Genomic DNA, 23,334 nt, shown 5'->3' on the forward strand with positions numbered 1-23,334 from the left:
AGAGAATAGGATTGCTGGCTGAGGCAAACGAACATTACTCCCACCTTTAAGATCCTATGTGTTAGTTTTACATTTATACTTCTAGTTACTCGCAACTATAATTCTTGACTCACTCATTAGACATGAAACACTTCCTCTCAACATTGCCTATTTAGCACCAGCACTTGTTTCTTCCACTTAAAAAAAAATTTTTTTAATGTTTATTATTTGTTTCTGATAGAGAGAGAGTGCAAGCAGGGGAGGGACAGAGAGAGAGGGAGACACAGAATCTGAAGCAGGCTCCGGGCTGAGCTGTCAGCACAGAGGCTGATGCGGGGCTCAAACTCACGAACTGTGAGATCATGAGCTGAGCTGAAGTCGGATGCTTAACTGACTAAGCTACCCAGGTGCCCCTCTTCCACTGTTTAGAAAGCCAGCTTTGCCCTTTCTATTTAAGAATCTCTTCTGGGGTTCTGCATTCAGCAAGAATCAAACCCTAAGTAAAATAGGTAATGTTCCAGTATTTAATATTAATAAACCCATAAAATAGGTATTATTATTATTCCCATTTTATATAGGAGTAAACAAAGGCACCAAAAGTTAGTAATTTGCTTAAAGTCATACAGCTGTAAGTGGTAGAGCCAAGATAAGTTCAGAATGCCAGAACTTAGACATTCTGTCTCCATATAAACACTCATGCACTGATGATATCTGCCTCTATTTAATAAGTTCTTACATGACTTAATGGTGTTTATGGTATGTCAATTTTTCTTCCTGAGTCACCATGCACTGAACTCCTTGGCTCTGGCTGAGATCTCAGAAAGTGCTGTGTACTTTCTGAGTTTAAAAAAAAAAAAAAAGGTAGGAGTCACAATAAAATAAAATGTAAAAACACCAAAAAGGGAAAGAAAAAAGAAGGTAAAAAAAAAACCTCTCTCAATGTATTTAAAAAGATAAGGGGATGCCTGAGTGACTCAGTCAGTTAAGTGTCCAACTCTTTGATTTCGGCTCAGGTCATGATCTTATAGTTCGTGAGTTTGAGCCCTGCATCAGGGCTCTGCACTGACAGTGCAAGCCTGCTTGGGATTCTCTTGCTCTCCCTCTCTCTCTGCCCCTCCCCTATTCTCTTCTCTCTCTCTCTCTCTCTCTCTCTCTCTCTCTCTCTCTCTCTCTCTCTCTCTCTCTCTCTCTCTTTCAGTAAATAAATAAACATTACAGGGCACCTAGGTGGCTCAGTCAGTTAAGCGTCTGACTTCGGCTCAGGTCATGATCTCATGGTTCACGAGTTCAAGCCCTGCATTGGGCTCTGTGCTGATAGCTCAGAGCCTGTAACCCACTTTGGATTCTGTGTCTCCCTCTCTCTTTGCGTCTTGCCTGCTTGCTCTCTCTTTCTCTCAAAAATAAATAAACATTTAAAAAATGTAAAAAACAAAAACCTCTAGCCATCCTATCACATTAAAAGTATTTTGGAATTCTGATAATCATTTTTTGCAAGTTATCTTCTGAATTGTATTTAATGACTTTTATATGAGCTTGCTTTATATCAGGAATTTTCCTAAACACTTATAAATAATTACTCCATAATCTTCACAATTCATGATACAGGTATTACTATCTTCATTTTATGGATGAATAAATCAAGTTACAAGACTTTAGGTAGCTTGTGTAAATGCTGGAATTGGGATTTGAGCCCAGGCAATATTCATTATTAAATTATAGTGTCCTTACTGACCTATTTAGACCACCTCCTTCCATTACTCCCAAAATTTCCTCAGGAATTCGTTTAACCCAAAAGAATTCTGCAATTGTGGGATTTCAGGTGGTGGTGAAGCAGAAAGCATATTTATTTCCAGTGAAGTCTTCCCTATTTTCCAACCATGAAGCCATCACTTCCTACTCTATTAGTCCTATGTAAGGGCCAGGAGACGAATGTTTGTAATGCTTCTCTTTCTTGACTCCTGGACACTTCTTTAAGCAGAAGTTAATATGGTATTATGGGAGCAGAAAGCCGCTCTGAAGACTACTGGTTAAATGACAGGAATAAATCTTCCCTTTTAAATCACTAGTATTATTTTCTTAAAACACACACATATTCACATTTATTCATATTTCCCCCTTCCTCCCTACCCGAAAGTATTCCTAAAAGGCAGAAAAGAGAAAAGATGTTCACTGGATGTCAGGTTCTATGAATTTAACCTACCAAAAACAGATCTAATCATTTTTGACTCACTATGAAATAAAAAGTGGACCAAATTTCAAGCCTCATGAACTTTTTATATTTGCATGTTATGTAGTTATCACCTTTAATTTACTCACTGAGTGTAATGACTTCTTTTCAGATTTGCTATGGAATCATTTATGGAATGGGAGCTAAATCTTTGGGAGAGCAGATGGGCATTAAAGAAAATGATGCTGCCTGCTACATTGATTCATTCAAATCCAGATATACAGGTAGATAAACCTGGAGTGCCAATTATCTTCTAGATGCTATCCTTCAACTATCTTGCCATATTAATTGAAAAAAATTAGTGTTAGAAAATTTTCTGTTAACGTTTCTATTACTCAAAAGTTTTTGTTAGGTATTGTTAATTAAATAACATTAACCTTATCATTACTAAGATGGGCTTTTTTTTTTTTTAAATAAAAGTAGGATCAGAAATGGAATAACAAAATCCAGTTGATGTATATGCTACTATGTCATTGTGAATATCTCATAAAGCCTTGGAATTGTCCTGTGCTGTAGGTTTAGATAGCTTTAATTCAAAACAGTAAACCATTGATTAAATGTACCAGACACTATGAAAGAACAATTACTGTTATAGAGCAGTTTGAGTATTACCATTTTAAATTATCTTTTCTTTTGGCATTTATTGGGGTACAATTTACATACAGTAAAATTCATTCCTTTTAGATGTGTATTTGTATGAATTCTGACAAATGCACAGAGTTATATAATCTGCATCACAACCAAGATATGGAACCATTACCCTTTCACCCCAGAAAGCTATTTCATAGTCGTTTATAGTCAACCTTGTCCTCAATCCCCAAAAAGAATTTATTCACATATGACATGATCTTGTACATAGAAAATCGTATGAATTCTACAAAAACAACTACTAGAACAAATAACTAAATTTAGAAAGGTCCCATCATACAAGGTCGATTTGTAAAATTCAGTTGTATCTTTGTTTATGAGCAATAATTAGTGAATGAAGTAAAAATAAAACCATTTCAATCACATCAAAATACATGAAATAGTTGGGATAAATCTAACAGTATGTGCAAGACTTTATTGAAAACTCTGAAACAATCCTGAGAGAAATTTAAGAATACTTAGATAAATGTGAGGGTTACCATGTTAATTTATTAGAAGGTACAATATTGTTGTGATGACAGTTCTCTATAAATTGTTCTATGGATTCAATTTAGTTCCAATCAAAATTCCATTAGACTTTTGTGTAGAATTTGACAAGCTTATTCTAAATTTATCTGGAAATTCAAAGGGCCTGGAATAATGAGAAAAATTTTGGGAGGAAAAGTATAATGTTGAATACTAACACCCCCTGAGTTCAAAATTTATTATAAAACTACAATAATCAATACAGGCATAAGTGTAGACATGGCAAACAATGGGTCACAATAAAGTGTTCAGAAATAAACCTATATATATATGTGGTGGTTTGATTTTCAATTAGGTTGCCATGGTAATTCAATGTAGGAAAGATGATCTTGTCAACAATTGGTTCTAGAACAACTGAATACTAGTATGGAAAAAAAGTGACTTTAACTTTTATCCCATACTTTATTCAAAAATTAGCTTGATATGGAGCGTAGACTTAAAAGTAAAATTTAAAACTACAAATCTTCAGAAGGAAAAAATAGGGGGAAAATTCTTTGTGACATTGAGGTAGGCAAAGATTTCTTAGGTGATAATTACACTGAATTAACCATAAAAGATAAACATTGATAGACGATACCATTAAGAAAATGTAAGGCATGGTGCCTCGGTGGCTCAGTTGGTTAAGCGTCCGACTTTGGCTCAGGTCATGATCTTGTAGTTCATGGGTTCGAGCCCCATGTTGGGCTCTGTGCTGACAGCTCAGAACCTGGAGCCTGCTTCAGATTCTTTCTCTCTCTCTCTCTCTCTCTCTCTCTCTCTCTCTCTCTCTCTCTGCCCCTCCCCAGCTCACACTCTGTCTCTCTCTCTCAAAAATAAATAAACATTAAAAAAATTTTTTTTAAATAATAAAAGAAAATGTAAGGCAAACCACAGAAGAGAAAATATTTGCAGTTCCTATTATCCAACAAAGAACTTGCATCCAGAATATGTAAAAAATTCTTACAACCAATAGTGAGAAAGCAAACAATCCAATAAAATAAAGGTCAAAAGATTTGAAAGACTTTTCTCAAAAGAAAATATATGAATGACAATATCAAATATTATTGTTATTAGTCATCAGGGAAAAGCAAATGAAAACGACAAAGAGACACCATTACAAAAACACTACAATGGCTAAAATTAAAAACACTGTATCCCTTTTACATTGCTGGTAGGATTGTCAAATGGTACAACCACTTTGGAAAACAGTATGGCTCTTTCATAGTTAAACATACAGATAATTATGTGATCCGGCAATTCTACTATTGGGTATTTGCCCAAGAAAAATGAAAACAGCAAGAGAAAGACTGCTATGTGGATGTTATAGCAGTTTTATTCCTAACAACCAAATTGTCTATGAACAGGATTATGGATAAACAAATTTTGGTATATCTCTGCAATGGAATACTATTTAGCAAAAGAAGGCAAATTCAAATAAGAACATACAGTACAATTCAATTTTTATGAATTTTTAAGAATATGAAAAACCAAGATATGGTATCATAAAGCAGATCAATGAGTTTTTTGGCTGATAATGGGGATCTAACTATAAAGGTGATATAAATGTTTCATATCTTGTAGCGTGCATTCATTTGTTAAAATACATCCAATTGTTCACCTAAAGTGCATTCCTTCTGGGCACATGCACTCCGATGTTTATAGCAGTGCTAGCAACAATAGCCAGTGTGGAAAGAGCCCAACTGTCCACTGACTGATGAATGGATAACGAAGATGTAGTGTGTGTACACACACACACACACACACACACACACACACACACACACACTGGAATATTACTCGGTGATCAAAAAGAATTTGCAACAATGTGGATGGAACTAGAGTGTATTATGCTAAGTAAAATTAGTCAAAGAAAGACAAATATCATGACTTCACTCATATGTGGAATTTAAGATACAAAACAGATGAACATATCTGGAAGAGAAGCATATTTGGAAGAGAAGCAAAAATAATATAAAAACAGGGAGAGGGACAAAACATAAGAGACTCTTAAATACAGAGAACAAACTGAGGGTTGTTGGAGGGGTTTTGGGTTGTGGGGGTGTGCTAAATGGACAAGGGCATTAAGGAGGACACTTGTTGAGATGAGCACTGGGTGTTATATGTAGGTGATGAATCGCTGGATTCTACTCCTGAAATCATTGTTGCACTATATGCTGACTAACTTGGATGTAAATTAAAATAAAATAAAATGAAATAAAATTAATATACAAATTTTAAAAATTAAGTGGGTTCCTTCTACTGTATATAAACTATACCTCAAAATTGATTTTTTAAAATTTTTATTTAAATTTCAGTTGGCTAACACATAGTGTTAGATTAATTTTAGGTGTACAGTACAGCGATTCAACACTTCCATACATCACCCTGTGCTCATCATGGCAAGTGCACTCCTTAATCCCTATCACCTATTTAACCCATCCCTACATTCACCTACCCTCTGGTAACCATTAGTTTGTTCTCTATAGCTAAGTGTCTGCTTCTTGACTTGCCTCTCTCTTTTTTTCCCCTTTGCTTGTTTTTTTTTTTAAAGTAGTTCTTTCCATCTCTGAATATTTGAGAGCCTCTGACAGGAGTCAGTTAAGAGAATTTGTACAGGTGCAGTGTCTTCAGTCTTACCCTATTTTTGCTCTTCACTCAACAATACCATAGTAATTTTTAAAGAGGAAAAGGGGAGAGCCTTACTGCTTTCTGAAATTCTTATGCTGGTGGTTGAATATCACCAACAGCTTCACTTGGCAGGATTTTATCCCTTCCTTTCACCCACAGTCCCCTCAAATGTCTCTCCCGTACCAGCCACACAGCAGAAATCTTCAGATGAGGGGTTTTAGTTAGGAGACATTAATGTTAATTATTTAGGATAAGCAGAGCTGTGAGAAAGCAGAGATTGCATGTATGAATAAAGATATATCAGCACAGTCTGTATACCTGATTGTGTTTTAAATAGCACGGATAAAGGATGTTGAGGAGAGAAGACCTCTCTAGCTCAGAAATAGGAATAAACAGTTGGCCTACCTGGAGCAACAAATTCAATCTGGAGATCTGTAAGATGTAATAATGAGCCTATATAGCAGAGGATGAATCCTGGTATAGGGAATATGAATGTGTTTGAAAAGTAAACCGTACATATTTTTTTAAATTGTAAGAAGTGTTGGGGCGCCTGGGTGGCTCAGTCGGTTAAGCGGCCGACTTCGGCTCAGGTCACGATCTCGCGGTCCGTGAGTTTGAGCCCCGCATCGGGCTCTGTGCTGACAGCTCAGAGCCTGGAGCCTGTTTCAGATTCTGTGTCTCCCTCTCTCTCTGCCCCTCCCCTGTTCATGCTCTGTCTCTCTCTGTCTCAAAAATAAATAAACGTTAAAAAAAAATAAAAATAAAAAAATAAATTGTAAGAAGTGAGTCATGTATATTCCTAATGAAGTTTTTATTATTCTTGTATTGATTTCATTTAGGTCCTATTTTGATTGTAGCTTAGATGCTAACAAGGAGCTATTAGAATGTTTTAAGCCTGGAAGTGATAAGACCAAACAGTAAAAGAGGATTGATTAACACAATCAGAAAGAGCAGAAGAAGCTGATGAAAAGTAGCATGGAATAATCTTAAGATCCTAGGTTTTAGTACCTGCTCTGTTCTGGAGTTTGGTTTCATATTTTTTGTTGGTGATAGAGTTAGATTATGTCATTTCTTTCTTTTTTTTTTTAATGTTTATTTTGAGACAGTGAGTGAGCGTGGGGGAAGGGCAAAGAGAGAGGGAGAGAGGGAGAATACCAAGAAGGCTTGTGCTGTCAGTGCAGAGCCCAATGCAGGACTCAAACTCACGAACAGTGAGCTCATGACCTGAGCTGAAATCGAGAGTCAAATGCTTAACCAACTGAGCCACCCAGGTGCCCTGATTATGTTAGTTCTTTTTTTTTTTTAATTTAATTTTTAATTTTTTTTAAATTTACATCCAAATTAGCATATAGTGCAACAATGATTTCAGGAGTAGATTCCTTAGTGCCCCTTACCATTTAGCCCATCCCCTCTCCCACAACTCCTCTAGCAACCCTCAGTTTGTTCTCCATAGTTAAGAGTCTCTTCTGTTTTGTCCCCCTCCCTGTTTTTTTTTTGTTTCCCTTCCCTTATGTTCATCTGTTTTGTCTCTTAAAATCCTCATATGAGTGAAGTCATATGATTTTTGTCTTTCTCTGACTAATTTCACTTAGCATAATACCCTGCAGTTCCATCCATGTAGTTGCAAATGGCAAGATTTCATTCTTTTTGATTGCCAAGTAATATTCCATTGTATATAATACCACATTTTCTTACATTTTCTTTATCCATTAATCCATCAATGGACATTTGGGCTCTTTCCATACTTTGGCTATTAGTGATAGTACTGCTATAAACATGGGGGTGCATGTGTCCCTTCAAAACTGCACACCTGCATCCCTTGGATAAATGCCTAGTAGTGCAGTTGCTGGGTTGTAGGGTAGTTCTATTTTTAGTTTTTTGAGGAAACCTCCATACTGTTTTCCAGAGTGGCTGCACCAGCTTGCATTCCCACCAGCAATGCAAAAGAGATCCTCTTTCTCAGCATCCTCGCCAACACTTGTTGTTGCTTGAGTTGTTAATGTTAGCCATTCTGACAGGTGTGAGGTGGTATCTCATTGTGGTTTTGATTTGTATTTCCCTGATGATGAATGATATTGAGCATTTTTTCATGTGTCAATTGGCCATCTGGATGTCTTCTTTGGAGAAGTGTCTATTCATAGCTTTTGCCCATTTCTTCACTGGATTATTTGTTTTTTGGGTGTTGAGTTTGATAAGTTCTTTGTAGATTTTGGATACTAACCCTTTATCTGATAGGTCATTTGCAAATATCTTCTCCCATTCTGTTGGTTGTGTTTTAGTTTTGCTGATTGTTTCCTTCGCTGTGCAGAAGCTTTTTATTTTGATGGGGTCCCAGTAGTTCATTTTTGCTTTTGTTTCCCTTGCCTCTGGAGACATGTTGAGTAAGAAGTTGCTGTGGCCAAGATCAAAGAGGTTTTTGCCCGATTTCTCCTTGAGGATTTTGATGGCTTCCTGTTTTACATTTAGGTCTTACATCCATTTTGAGTTTATTTTTTTGTCTGGGTTAAGAAAGTGGTCCAGGATCATTCTTCTGCATGTCCCTGTCCAGTTTTCCCAGCACCACTTGCTGAAGAGACTGTCTTTATTCCATTGGATATTCTTTCCTGCTTTGTCAAAGATTAGTTGGCCATATGTTTGTGGTCCATTGCTGGGTTCTCTATTCTGTTCCATTGATCTGAGTGTCTGTTCTTGTGCCAGTACCATACTGTCTCGATGATTACAGCTTTGTAGTATAGCTTGAAGTCTGGGATTGTGATGCCTCCTGCTTTGGGTTTCCTGATTATGTTAGTTCTCAAGTCATTTTGTTCCTAACTTTCTGAGTCTACAAAAAGTGAATGAAAGTTTATATGCAAAGATTTGATGATGTGATATAGTGTTAAGAATCATGGTAGGGTTTTGGTATATTTCATTATATTGAAGCTAGTGAATGAGATTAAGAATGGACTTTGGTTATAATTATTTTTGTATTTTCTTTGTAGGGATTAATCATTTCATGAGAGAGACAGTGAAGAATTGTAAAAGAGATGGATTTGTTCAGACCATTTTGGGAAGACGTAGATATTTACCAGGAATCAACGACAACAACCCTTATCATAAAGCTCACGTATGTTGAGATTTCTCTGGATTTTTAACTTAATACTTTTCAACCAAGACTAAACACTGCTAATTTTCCTTTTAGGAATCAGTAGCCTATTAATTGGATCTTCTGTTTCACTAAGGACTTTGAAATAATGACACATGCCAGTATTTGCTGAATGTAGTCCTTAGAGACCAATGTAAATATGAGTTCACTTAATAATACTTCAAATACTTTAAAGACGTTCTGTTTCAGTAAGCCAGTTATTTTTTTAGTTTTGCTAATAAATTATAAATGTAATTCTTACATTTGCTAATTGTTCTTTGTTTTAGATATTGTATACCAATTTGTCATATCACACAAAGTTTCCGATTTTTTCAGATTAGCCCATCATTAAATTGTGGTTCATTCATTTTTGGCTCATTCTACTTGTTTATTTTTTTATTTTTTTGAGAGAGAGAGAGTGATAGCACACATGCACACATGCAGTGAAGAGGCAGAGGGAGAGGGAGAGATTGAATCTTAAGCAGGTTCCATGCCTAGCGGGAAGCCCCATCATGCCCTGAGCAGAAATTAAGTTAGACACTTAACCGATTGAGCCACCCAGGCTCCCCTTGTTTATTTATTTTAATAACACTGGCTCACCCAAAGTTATTAGGATATTCAAAATATTGAAAAAGGCCATTTTTAACACCATTTAAAATATTTATTGATGGTATTTACTAAAATTATGATTTAAAGTCTCTGAAATCTTTGGGACCCACAAAAGTATTCTATGCATCTGAACATTTAAATTTCTATTATAGTCCACATCTTCCTATTTCAACTGGTTATATTTTATCTTCTCCAATACTTCTGCATGTCAGTGCCCACTATACATTGTATGTAATGAAAATACCCAGCCCCCCCACAGTGCTAGACTTCTGTCTGGAGCTAGAAACCTTCAGAGCACTAATGTTCTTAAGGACCGTGGAAGAATAGATGGCTTTTTGTTACTTCTTCACTCTGTAGCCTACCATATACACAGACATCAAATATTTATCAGGCTTTTACCATCTCTCTAAATGAGTTGTCCCTTAGGAGTAGATAATTTTCTACTGGTCAGATGGAGCCAGCTAGTGGAAGGCTTTAATGGCAGGCTGAAAATTTTAGACTTGATCTAAGAGGAGTTATATTTCTTGGGATTTACATGATTAAAAATGGAGGATAGATTTATTGATGTAAATAAACCATACAAGTTTTTGAAAACTAATATTTTTGTACCTAAAGATGTGAGGGTAAGACTTTACATGCCAAATCCTTAGGAGTTAAAGTTCTAACTGATTCATCATGTTGTTGCTGAGAAAAAAGAAAATTCCAACCCTCAGAATTACGAATAGATATAACCAGATTTAATTTTTGGTTTGCTTTGGTTTGGCTTCACTTTTTGTTTAAAATTTTATTGTATTGAAAAATATACATAGAGAAAGTACAGGAAACAAATGTAAATTTTAGTAAATTATCACAGAACTACACCTGTGTAACTACCACTCAAGTCAAATAGAATATTGTCAGCACCTTAGAAGGTCCCTTGATGACTCCTACTCACTACCCACTGCTTCCTAGAAATAATCACTATTATAATCTAGCCCTATAGTTTTATATATTTTTGATCTCTATGTACATCATATGTATGTATTCTTCTGCCTATAGCTTCTTTTACTCAAAACTGCATGGACGAGTCATTCATGTCATCTTACATAAAGGTAGCTGTTTTACTTTATGATAGTATGTTTATGATTATACCACAGTTTATCCATTTTTCCATTGATGGGAATTTAGGTTTCCAGTTTGGAGTTATTATGGATATTGCTGATTTGAAAATTCTTGTCCAATGTTCTTGGTGCACATATGTTTCAATTTATGTTTGGTAAAGAACTAGTCTTAGAATTGCTGCTTATCTTCAACTTTAGTAGATAAAGCCAAATTGTTTTTGATGGTGGTTGCAGCAATCTGTCCTCCTTTCAGAAGTGTGTGCAAGTTCTCACTGCTCTGTGTTCTTACCAACATTTGCTATTAAGGTGATATAATTTTAGCTATTCTGTTGGGTTTAAGGTAGTATCTTGTAGTTTTATTTTGCATTTCCTTGAATATTAATGAGGTAAGTAACTTAACAAATATTTATTAGCCATTACTTAATTCTTTCTTGGAAAAGTGGTTTTTCAAGTCTTCTTTTTCATTTTTTTTTTATTGTTGAGTTGTCTGTCTTTTTCTTATATGTAGGAAAGACATATTGATTACATGTTGGGAAAATAGTCTCTTCCACACTGTATCTTGCCTTTTCATTCTTACTAGTAACTTTAGATGAGGAGAGGGTAATAATTTGGATTAGCCTTTAAATTTTAATTGAGAAATAACATGTGTAGTAAAGGGTACAAATCTTAACATGTAAAGTTTTACATGTTTATACCCATATAACCACCATCCTGTCATGATATGGAACTTTTCCAACACCCTAGAAGGCTTCTTTATGTTCCCTCCAAATCAGTACTATCCACCTCCCACCCCAGCACACACATAAAACTATAGGTTAGTTTTGTATGAACTTGATTTTTATTTAAATGCAATCGTACCATATGTACTCTTGGATCTGACTTTTTTCATTCAAATATAGGTCTGTGAGATTCATGAGTTTCATGTGCAGCTATAGTTCATGTCTTTATTTAGCTGACATAGTAGAAACATACCAACAATTTATCCATTCTAACATTTCATTTCTCCATTGGCAGACATTTGGACTCTTTCCAGGTTTTGCTTATCATTAATAAAGCTGCTATGAACATTCTCACATATGTCTTTTGGTGAACATATGTACCTAATTTCATTACTTTTAGAGTGGAACTGGTGAGTCCTAGATTAAGCACGTTTATACTTTAGTATATACTGCCTAACAGTTTTACAGAGCAGTTATCCCCATTAACGTTGCCACCAGCTCTGTTTATCTACATTCTTGCCTTGGTTGATATCACTGGTCTTTTTAATTTTAGCTATTCTGGTAACTGTGTAATGGTACCTCATTGTGCTTTCAATTTGCCTTTTTCTGATGACTAATGATGTTTAGCTCCTTTTTTGTTTATGGCTATTTGGATGTCTTCTTTTGTGGAGGGTCTGTTTAAATCTTTTGTCTTTGTTTATTTGTTTTGAGTTGTCTCTCTTTTAACTGATTTATGAGAGTCCTTTATATATTCCAGATATGAGCCCTTTGGTTACATGGACTTATCAGTCTTTTATATTATTATAGTGCTTTCCTTGATCTGTTTAAGAAAGCTTTCACTACCCCAATGTCAAGATAATTTTCGCTAGGAATTTTTGGTTTTGCCATATACATTTATATCTACAATCAACCAGAAATTGGTTTTGATGTATTATGAGAGACTGAGGGTCAAGGTCTTCCATCTCCCCTCACCTCAAGGATATACAGTTGTCCCTAACTATTTAGTGGAAAAACGGAGCTTTCCCCCTACTGTTCTTCAGTGCCACCTTTGCCACAAATGAAATTTCTATATATGGATTTGTCTGTTTTTGGACACATTATTTTTGTCTGTTGTATTTGTTCATCCTTTAGACACTGCCACACCGTCTTAGTGATGCAGCTTTGTCTTTTCTTGGTTCTCTGCATTTCCATATAACTTGCACAAGCAGCTTGTAAATTTCTATATAAACACAAAATCCTGTTGGGACTTTTTTGAGATTGCCTCAAGTTCATAGATCAAGATGAGCTTGATGGATATATTTATACACTTCAGTTTTCCAGCCCATGAACATGACATATCTGTCCATTTATTTAGGTCTGTAGTTTTTAAATTCTCTCAATGTATAATTTTGGGGAATTAGATTTATCTAGGTATTTGAAAATTTTTGATGCTGTTGCAAGTTGTATCTATTTTTGCTCTTTTCCTTCCTTTTTTACATTTTCTAAGCCTTTGTGGCTGGTACATAGAAATAGTTGTTTTTATTGTTGTTCTTTTGTCTAGAAGCCTTGCAAATATTGTAATTACTAATTCTAATAATTTATCTGTAGATATTTTTAGAAACTCTATCTTCCCAATTATTATCTGCAAAGTAGTTTTTATAACTACTTTTCTAAACTTTGTTCCTTTTATTACTTTTGTTTGACTTATAAGCCAGGACAGTGTTGAATACAAGTAGTGATAGTGAGCATCTTTACCTCTTTTCTGATCTCAGAGGGGAATTTTAAACATTCACTGCTATGTAGAACTTTCCTTTAGGTTTATTAGTGCCTTTGTCAGATAAAGTAAGCTCCCTTATATATTTGCGTGCAGGGCATAGAGGTTCTGTCATACCTGCTCACTTCTGCTCTTGTAGTGCAAATACAGTCATAGACAATACATAAATGGGTGACTGTGTGGTTGTGTTCCAATAAAACTTTATTTACAGAAGTAGAAGCTAGGCCACATTTGGCCTGCAGGCTGTAGTTTGCTCAGCCCTGGTCTAACTGTCTTTGATGTAATCTGCCTTTCTTCTCTAGGCTGAGTTCCATACAATATTTTTCTTTCTATCTGGTTTACAGTAGATTTTCTGTGATATACCTAAATTGCATGTGTGTTTTTAATTTACATGTTTCTCTGTGGATATGTGTGTTTGATTGATCCATTAAGAGTGTTAGGACTTTTTCAATCTGTGGCTTGATATCTTTTGTTGATTTTAGAAGATTTTTAGTCATTTCTTCTTTAATTATTGCTTCATTACATTCTCTCCTCTCTTTCTGGGACTCCTATTATAAAAATTTTAAACCTTTTTAAAAAATTCCTCATGTTTAGGGGCGCCTGGGTGGCGCAGTCGGTTAAGCGTCCGACTTCAGCCAGGTCACGATCTCGCCGTCCGTGAGTTCGAGCCCCGCGTCAGGCTCTGGGCTGACGGCTCAGAGCCTGGAGCCTGTTTCCGATTCTGTGTCTCCCTCTCTCTCTGCCCGTTCCCCCGTTCATGCTCTGTCTCTCTCTGTCCCAAAAATAAATAAACGTTGAAAAAAAAAATTCCTCATGTTTCATTTCCTCTGTTTGGCTCTTTCCATGTTTATATTTCATCATGCTTAATTCTGGATTTTTTCTTCAAACTTATCTTTCAATTTACTGATTTTCCTCTTCAATTTGCTATTGAACCCAACTATTAAGCTTTCCTATTCAAAGTGATATAGAACTTTTCCACAACTCCATAAGGCTTCTTTCTCCTCCCTCCACATCAATACCATCCCCCTCCCCCTACCCTTCCATACACACACACCCAACTACAGGGAAGGTACTATTTAAGTGCTTTAAGTTCTGTTTTTTTTTTCCTGGCTCAGATTGATTTTTTTTTTAGTTGGAGTATAATTAATGTATAGTATTATATTAGTCTCAGGTGTATGATATAATGATTCAACAATTCTATGCATTTCTCAGTGCTCATCAACCTAAGTGTACTCTTAATCCCCTTTATGTATTTCATCCTCACACCCTCCCCTCTGCCCCCGGCAACCACCAGTTTGTTCTGATTTTTCTTTGTTTTGTTTCTTAAATTCCACATATGGGTAAAATCATACAGTATTTGACTTTCTCTGATTCACTTATTTCACCTTGTATTATACCCTCTAGGTCCATCTATGTTGTTGCAAATGGCAAGATTTCATTCTTCTTTTTTATGGCTAAGTGATATTCTATTGTATACATTACCACATCTTCTTTATCCATTCAACTATGGATGGACACTTGGATTGCTTCCATATGTCGGCTATAGTAAATAATCCTGCAATAAACATAAGGGTCCATACATCTTTTTGAATTAGTGTTTTTGTTTTCGTTTGGTAAATACCCAGTAGTGGAATTACTGGATTATATGGTAGTTCAATTTTTAGTTGTTTTGAGGAATCTCCATACTCTTTTCCACAGTGGCTGCACTATTTTGCATTCCCACCAACAGTGCATGAGGATTCCTTTTTCTCCACATTCTCAGCAATGCTTGTTCTTGTCTTTTTGACAAAATGCAACATCAATTCATAATAAAAACTGTCAACAAAGTGGATTTAGAGGGAACTTACCTCAGCATAATAAAAACCATGTGTGGAAAAAACCCACAGCTAGCATCATACTCAATGGTGGAAAAACTGAGAACTTTTCCTCTAAGATTAGGAACAAAACAAGGATGCCCACTCTCACCGCTTTTATTCAACATAGTACTAGAAGTCTTAGCCACAGCAATCAGACAAGAAAAAGAAATAAAAGTCATCCAAATTGGTAAGGAAGAAGTAAAACTTATTTGCAGATCACATGATACTGTATATAGAAAACTATAAAGACTCCACCAAAAAAGTACTGGAACTATTAAATGAATTCAGTGAAGTCACAAGATACAAAACTAATTTACAGCAATCTGTTGCATTTCAATACACTAACAATGAAGTAATACAAAGAGAAATTAAGGAAATAATCCCATTTACAACTACACTAAAAATAATAAAATACCTAAAAATAAACTAAACCAAGGAGATGAAAGACCTTTACTCTGAAAATTATAAAATGTTGGTGAAAGAAATTGAAGATGACACAAACAAATGGAAAGATATTTCATGCTCATGGATTGTAAGAACAGATATTGTTAAAATGTCCATACGACTCAAAGCAATCTACAGATCAATGCAATCCCTGTCAAAATATTAATAGCATTTTTCACAGATCTAAACAATCCTAAAATTTGTGTGGAACCACAAAAGACCCCACATAGCTAAAGCAATCTTGCAAAAGAGGAACCAAGCTGGAAGTATCATAATCCCAGATTTCAAGATAATACTTCAAAGCTGTAGTAAGTTCTGTTATTTTTATTTTTCAGTTATAGAGTTTCCATTCTGCTCTTATTTTATGGCATTTGACCTTTTGCTGAAATATTCAATTTCATCTTTTATTTTCTTGAATATATTTTATTTTGCTTTATAGTCTAATAAATTTGATAATAGTTTATAGTATAATTAAAGCCTTGAACTTATATCCCTGTAGTCTGTTCCTATTGCCCTTTGTTTTTCTTAGTTTTCTACAAAAATAGTTATATTGTCTCAACTCCTTTTTGTCCTGGTGACTTTTTATTGAGTGTCAAATGTTGTTTATGAATGACTGTGGGTATAATTTGAAGCTTGTATGATAATGTTACCTTTATTCAGAAGATTTATATTTGCTTTTGGCAGGAGATTAGAATGACCAACAATATAGGGTTACTTTGATCTAATTTCAGGAATAGAAATGATTTGAAGCAAGGATGTTAAGACCAGACTATTTCTAATTTATCTTTTTCTTAGGGTGTTAGTTTTGGAGTGGCAAGTTGATGGTTTACTAGCCCTCCTACTTCATGACCCTTGTTTGTTCCCCAGACCCCTCAAAACCATTAAGCTCTGCTCAAAGATTCTTTCAGCTGCCTCTTCTGGAACCTGTTGATGCCCCTGAGAGAAATGGTGGCCTCCAACGCCAGGGTTTTCTTTCTCTCTTAGCTCTCTAGGTTCTATAATTTTTCATTTCCTTTTTAATCATCTGATTCAAATAGGTGTTCTCCATGCAGCTTTTCTGGTTGTTATTAGTGGGAGGGTTTGTCCTAATGGACTAATCTCCTATTACCAGAAACCTATATTTTTTATGTACATGAAAAAACCTTGGTCATGAGGGGAATGAGATTGTAAGACACAAAGCCAAAGACTGCCAAGTTTTTTTTTTTTCTTTTAGAAGAGAATCAGGGAAGTATAATATCATGAGAGTGAATTATATATCTTAGTTTTATTTTTATGCTTGCTTATGTCACAGTAAAAACCACCCAAAAATTTCAATGGCTTATAATAAGAAGCTTTATTTTTAATTCACGCTAGACTTAAGCTCTTGGTTGACTGTGACTTTACTCCATATTTTCTTCATTCTGGAATTCAGAATGAAGGAAAAGTCTCTGGGATAAGCCTTTTTTTTGTGTGTGTGTGTGTGACAATGTTGGGTAGCTCTTAAAACTTCTTAGATGGGGCTTATGTCAATTTTAGTCACACTTCATTCAGCAAAATAAATCAAGGTCAACAGTTTAGAGTGAACAACACTTGAAATTATATGGCATTGGGTGGGGCAGCAAGTAATAGCAACAATAACACAGTCCACTACACAGAGGAGAGGAGTCAGTAGAACTCTGAAATTTAATCATTCTTAAAACAATGGCAGCTGAATGGGTTTAGAGTGGATTTGTCAGCATCTGATGAAAAAATAATTTAAAAAAACGTTTATGGACACCTGGGTAGCTCAATTGGTTGAGCATCTGATTTCGGCTCAGGTCATGATCTCGTGGCTCATGAGTTCAAGCCCTGAATTGGTCTTGTTGCTGTCAGCTCAGAACCTGCTTCAGATCCTCTGTTGCCCCCTCTCTCTGGCCCTCCCCTACTCATGCTGTCTCTCAAAAATGAATAAACATTAAAAAAAAAAGTCTATCTCTTTAATAGGTATTAACTATACTAGGAGTTGGTTGTAGTCCAGGTAACAGGGAACTAGAGAATACATCTCAAGTTACATAGATCCGTCCAGTGTGTAGACCCTTCCCACTTTCTGAGACCTTTTGGGACAGTAGGCATGGTATTCATGGATAGGTTCTACTTTGGATATTAAACCAGATGTCCATCCCTGCTGCCTTAGGATCATCACTTTTAGCAGCTGTGGTAGCAAGAGTTTTGGGTAAATTCTAACTTAATATCTAGGAATCTAGGGTCTGCATTTTTACTAGCAGCTAATGATTAGCTCCAGCAGCTCATTAAAAAGCTCTGATTCATACCAGAGGGCTCCTGACCTGCTGGGGCCAAACCCTACATAGGACCAACAAACCACTGATATGGGGAATGTGCTTGGAACATTCTAACTCACATCACAAAGAATGTATTCTACTTATATCTGTTTAAGATTAAGAGGAGTTACTTTTCAAGGAATAGGTCTTTTAGAATGAACAGCTAGAACATTGATGATATATGTTTATAAAATAATTTTGAGTTGCTAAATACATTTTAAGTGTAATGCAGTTTTTGATCCTGAGTGTTGAAGATTTCTAAACTGAAGCCATCTGACCTTCTTCTGTTTAGTCTGTTCTCATGGGGACGATAGCCCAGAATCTAGAGCCCTGGGTCATTCTAGTTGCTATTCTCAAGATGCAGTTTAATAGTTGATGTCTTGGGTCACATCTTGGTCTAGATTTCCAGTCTGGTTACAGAGGTGAGCACTGATCTGTGGACACTGAAAGCAGGTATGAAACAATATTGATATATCTAATGGAGCACCTGTTATTGTTACTGTTTTTCATAGGCTGAGCGTCAGGCCATCAACACAACAGTCCAAGGTTCAGCAGCTGATATCGTCAAAATAGCCACAGTTAACATTCAGAAGCAATTAGAGACCTTGCACTCAACCTTCAAATCCCATGGTCATCGGGAGGGTATGCTCCAAAGCGACAGAACAGGTTTGTTCACAAACAAGGACCCTGCTGTAACATTAAGATTAACGGTATCAGAAAAGACAAAGGGAAGTATCTTTATATATTAATTCTCAGCATTTTTCATACATTTTGATCTCATGATGTTTTTACACTCTTAGAATTACTAAGGGTCCCAAAGAACTTTATGTAGGTTATATATAGTAATATTTACCATATTAGAAATTTTAACAGGGAATTCAAAAACATATATTAATGTTTAAAAATAATAACAAATAATAAACTCACTACATGTTAGCATAAGTAATATATTTTCATAGAAACAACTACTGTTCTTTTGTTTTAGAACAAAAGAAAATTGGTGATATTTATGTTTCTGCAAGTCTCTTTAATGTCTGGCTTAAGAGAAGACATTTGGATTTCTGCATTGGATTCAGACATTTGGATTTGTTGCAATCTCACCTGCCCTGTAACCTCTGGAAAACCCTCTATAGTCTTGGGTGATAATGTCCCAGTTTGTGGGAGACGGATGGGTTTCCTAGGATATGGGACTTTTAGTGGTAAATCCAGGATAACTGGTCCCTTTGTTGTACTTATGAGAGAAGGAGGCTGGAAAAGGAAAATAACCTGAGTGTTATTATGAAAATAGTTTTGGCTTTGCAGATACTTTGAAGGTGTCTTAGGGATCCTCTTGTCCTTAGATAACACCTTAAGAATATGTTGATTTTCCAATTCATCACCTTCCATGTTCTCTCTCAAGTCTGGGAATATATTCTGAGCTGACTTCCTTATCACAACATTTCTTTGCCAGTATTGTTGTCTCTTCTTGTTCTTATTTTCCTAAGTTCTCTCCTTGTTGCTTGGATAGATTATTTCTTATTCTAACAAGTAGATTCCTTTCTCTGTTTGTCCCATGTCCATACTTTTGCTTTAAATACCATTTCAGTGTGATTGAGATTACCAAACCATGACTGCAACCAAGTTTTAAATTTTCCTGGGAAGAATTTAAGGTTTTGGGCATAAAGGAGAAGAATCAGTTCTATTGGAGATGGGGCAGAAAATGTGAGATCAGCTGTTGAGGATGGAATTTGCTGTTTCTAGGAGAGACATATAAATATGTTATAGAGAATAATATAGTCAGTTACACAGATAATAAAGATGTTCATTTCTACATACAAAAAATACATAGATATAAAGACTTGCCTACCAAATGCGGATTGTTAATTTTATTGTCTTCTCTCTCCCCCATATATCTAAGGCTACTCGTTCAACATTTTGTGTGTGGGAGTCAATGTGCACACATACTGCACACACACACAACACACACATTCTCTCTGTCTTTAAAGAGAGAATATATGATCAAACTTATTTAGGGAATAACACTGTACTATGTGCTTTAGAGGATTTGGGAGTAAAAGTTATCAACCTCTTTACATTTAAAATCTAAAGAAAAGAAGGGAAGATATGATTCCTGACTGAAATATTTCTGTAACTCTTCACAGCAGAGTGATGCAGTATCTGAATGAGGATATAGACAAGAACAACAGCCTTTAGAGTGGGTGGAAAGCAATGTGGGTATGTCCCTGAGGATACATCCTGATGCCATGCTGGGTTAAAAGTAGTGGTAGGTTAGTGGGATCAAAGGGAGCTGAACCTGAGGAAGCAGACCACACCAGGAACAGGGAGATCGTAGCATTCAGAGTCAGAAGCCAAATAACTAGGAGAAATCAAGAGAAGGAAGGTATGGTGACTGGAAAGCAGAAAAGCATCCTGACAACCAGTGATGTGAGATAAGTGGGCCCGGTGGGGCAGAGCAGATTTCAGTTAGATGCACAGCCTTGCAGCCCTGATATGGAAGCATCTTGCCACAGCCTCATCTACCTTTGTTCTCTTACCCTCTAAGAGCCACCTGTGAGAAAACTTGGGCTGCAGACAGTGACAGCTAAAGAATCCTCTCTGAGAGAAGCACGAGATATGAGGAAGATAGTGTTTGTGCTGCCTAGAAGGATCAGTAGGAAATTGGGGTGGCAGAAAGGAAGGACTGCTGTGAGCTTTGGGCAAATGATTAAAGGCAGTTACTCTAAAGGTATTATTGTGGGACCTTATCTTAGTGATCACTGGGACATTATTTGTACCACCAGGCTCAGCTTGTGAGGAAATAGTAACTGAGTCTGATATAGTGGAGTTACAGGTTCTTTTGGAGTCTACTGAAAGATCATCTCCACAGAAAAATGTACAGGTATAGACTTACATATAACTTCAAGGGATTCATACAGTCTCTGAAGTCCTCATCTGAACCCTAGGTTGAGAATTACTTGTCTACAGTGTTTGGTCCAGTTGGGAAAGCACCAGTTCTACCACAGTGACACTTCTGGCCATAAAAATGTGGCAGCAAATGTTCTTCTTATAATACACTGCCTAATGACAATACCAGTTCACTTTCCTGGAGCATGGATCAGGGCCCATACTACTCTGGTGCTATTACCAGGGTGCCATGGAAAGTGAAGATGTAGGTTGTTTTATAAGAAATAAATTAGGTGGCATTTGGAGCAGAGTTCTTCAAACTCCATTTACTGACTGTTAGATTCCTCCTTTATGGGAGGAAGTTGATGGAGATTTGAGTTTACCTGATAGGTCAGCAGTCAGCAAGTAGATATTTTCCTAATAGTTCTAAATCTCATGTGTTTTAATCTCTTGATTAAAAATTCCCAGAGTTTCTCAAAATCCGTAAAAAATGATTTTTTTATGGTACAGTGACACGCTGATCAGTTTTATCCCTTTTTCGTGGCACAGGATTGTTACCAAAAAGAAAACTGCAAGGGATGTTCTGTCCGATCAGAGGAGGCTTCTTCATCCTTCAACTCCATGATGAGCTCTTATATGAAGTGGCAGAAGAGGATGTTGTTCAGGTATTTTTGCAGTGTTTGTGTCCATTTCACAGAATGCTAAGATGCTGTAGATCAGGTTAAGATGCATGAGATTTCTGGAATCCTTCCTTAGTCCCAGGACGGGACTATATATATAGCTATATAAATGTTGAGTCCTACAGGGCTGAGAAAGAGCTAAGAGTGCTCGGTTTCATACTCCTATTTATTTTTATTTTTATTTTTATTTATTTAATTTGAGAGAGAGTATGTGTGTGAGAGGGGGAGAGGAGCAGGGGTGAAGAGAGAGAGAGAGAGAGGGAGGGAGAGAGAGAATGAATCTTAAGCAAGCTCCATGCTTAACACAGAGCTCGACTCGGGGATCCATCCCATGACCCTGGGATCATGACCTGAGCTGAAATCAAGAGTCAGATGCTCAACTGACTGAGCCACCAGGTGCCCTTCATACTCCTTTTAAAAGAAACTTTTGATGCAGGGCTGTTTTTCTTTGGGAGAAGTTAGATGAGAGTTTGGAGCTCTGCCATGAGGGTTTAAAAACTTAGCATTCCCACAGAAACTGGTAGAGCCCTGCTCTTCAATGCAGACCAGTTTGGGATGGCTGGCTCTTTTTGGATTTTGAGTTTTAAGCACCATGAGATGAAGAGCTCTAGTCTGGCTTATCACCTCAATGGGTGGGTTGGGAAACATTCTTTGATTGGGAAAAGAGTTTGTTAACCTCTTTTTTTTTTTTTTTTTTTTTTTTGTAGGTAGCTCAGATTGTCAAGAATGAAATGGAAAATGCCATAAAACTTTCTGTGAAACTGAAAGTGAAAGTGAAAATAGGTGCGAGCTGGGGAGAGCTGAAGGACTTTGATGTGTAATTGTATGGCTATGTCCTCTGGGGAAGCCTGGTGTAGGTACAACTTACCCTTTCACCTATTTCAGGAAAACCAACTCTCAAATCTTGATGGACTTGGGATAGTAATTTTAGTGAGAGTTTCAAAATGTGTATCAGAGTTTATTCTCTGTAGCATAAAAAAAACTTTTTTGAGGCAAGAATACCAAGTTTAACAATTATATTTATTCTCAAAGAGAATGTATGAAGTTGCCTTTTATAGTTCTGTGTGGCTCTAATCAGGTTCAGAACACATGACTGAAACATGCACTTAGCACTTTGGGTCCTCATCTGTCTGGTTGAGCATGATGGCTCAATGGCCGCTGTCTCTGGGGCATTTTCAGCTCTGTCCAGGATGCAGACACTTGTGATGTAGACACCAGCAGGAACCATTGGCAGATAGGGATTTGGTTTCTTATATACCCCCATGCTTAGGCATTCTGGTGATTTTTCTCCAATATCAACTTACGACTAGAGGAGCTGTATTTCTATGCAGCATTGGCTAATAAATTCTGAACTCTATAAAGAGGTAGACTCAATATGTGTGCGGTCTAGGAATGGATTTTCATGAATTGGTGTTTCTTCTTCCTTTTCCTTCCTCAATTCATTCAATGAATGTGTTTGCAATACTTAGGTATTATAAAATAAGCTACACCTCTTCAAGAGGCATCCTGTTCTGTAAAATCAGATGTTTATACTACAGTTTAATATAATACTTCCAGAGAAAGAAGACACCCCTGTATCCATCTCTTACTGCCTCTTTCTGTGTTTGTGGCATGGTGAGAATACCCATGCTGAAGACATTATATTTTCTAATCAGTCAGAGGTGTATAACTGACTTTTTTGCTGTTGAAATAAAATGAATTTATAAGAAACTTTATATCGGTAGTTTTATTTTTAATTCAAAAAAATTTTTTTAACGTTTATGTATTTTTGAGAGACAGAGGGCAAGCAGGGGGAGGGACAGAGAGAGAGGGAAACACAGAATCTGAAGCAGGCTCCAGGCTCTGAGTGTCAGCACAGAGCCCGACTCAGGGCTCGAACTCAAGAA

The 23,334-nt window shown here is 36.3% G+C and overlaps 1 protein-coding gene across 3 annotated transcripts in view; it reads left to right on the forward strand.

The window, feature by feature from the left end:
* POLQ (DNA polymerase theta) overlaps nt 1-23,163 on the forward strand; it is a 121,775-nt gene extending 98,612 nt beyond the window's left edge. For 2 of the 3 annotated variants that reach the window (XM_058731244.1, XM_058731246.1), the window contains 5 exons: nt 2,319-2,430; nt 8,965-9,089; nt 18,398-18,551; nt 21,318-21,433; nt 22,156-23,163. In XM_058731244.1, coding sequence (XP_058587227.1) covers nt 2,319-2,430; nt 8,965-9,089; nt 18,398-18,551; nt 21,318-21,433; nt 22,156-22,269 — 621 coding nt within the window. In that variant the 3' untranslated portion in view covers nt 22,270-23,163. The remainder of the gene's footprint in view (nt 1-2,318; nt 2,431-8,964; nt 9,090-18,397; nt 18,552-21,317; nt 21,434-22,155) is intronic. The other variant, XM_058731245.1, reaches the window with a different exon arrangement.
* Nucleotides 23,164-23,334: the final 171 nt, after the last annotated feature.

This window comes from Neofelis nebulosa, chromosome 5 (genome assembly GCF_028018385.1).
Source record: "Neofelis nebulosa isolate mNeoNeb1 chromosome 5, mNeoNeb1.pri, whole genome shotgun sequence".
NCBI lineage: Eukaryota > Metazoa > Chordata > Mammalia > Carnivora > Felidae > Neofelis > Neofelis nebulosa.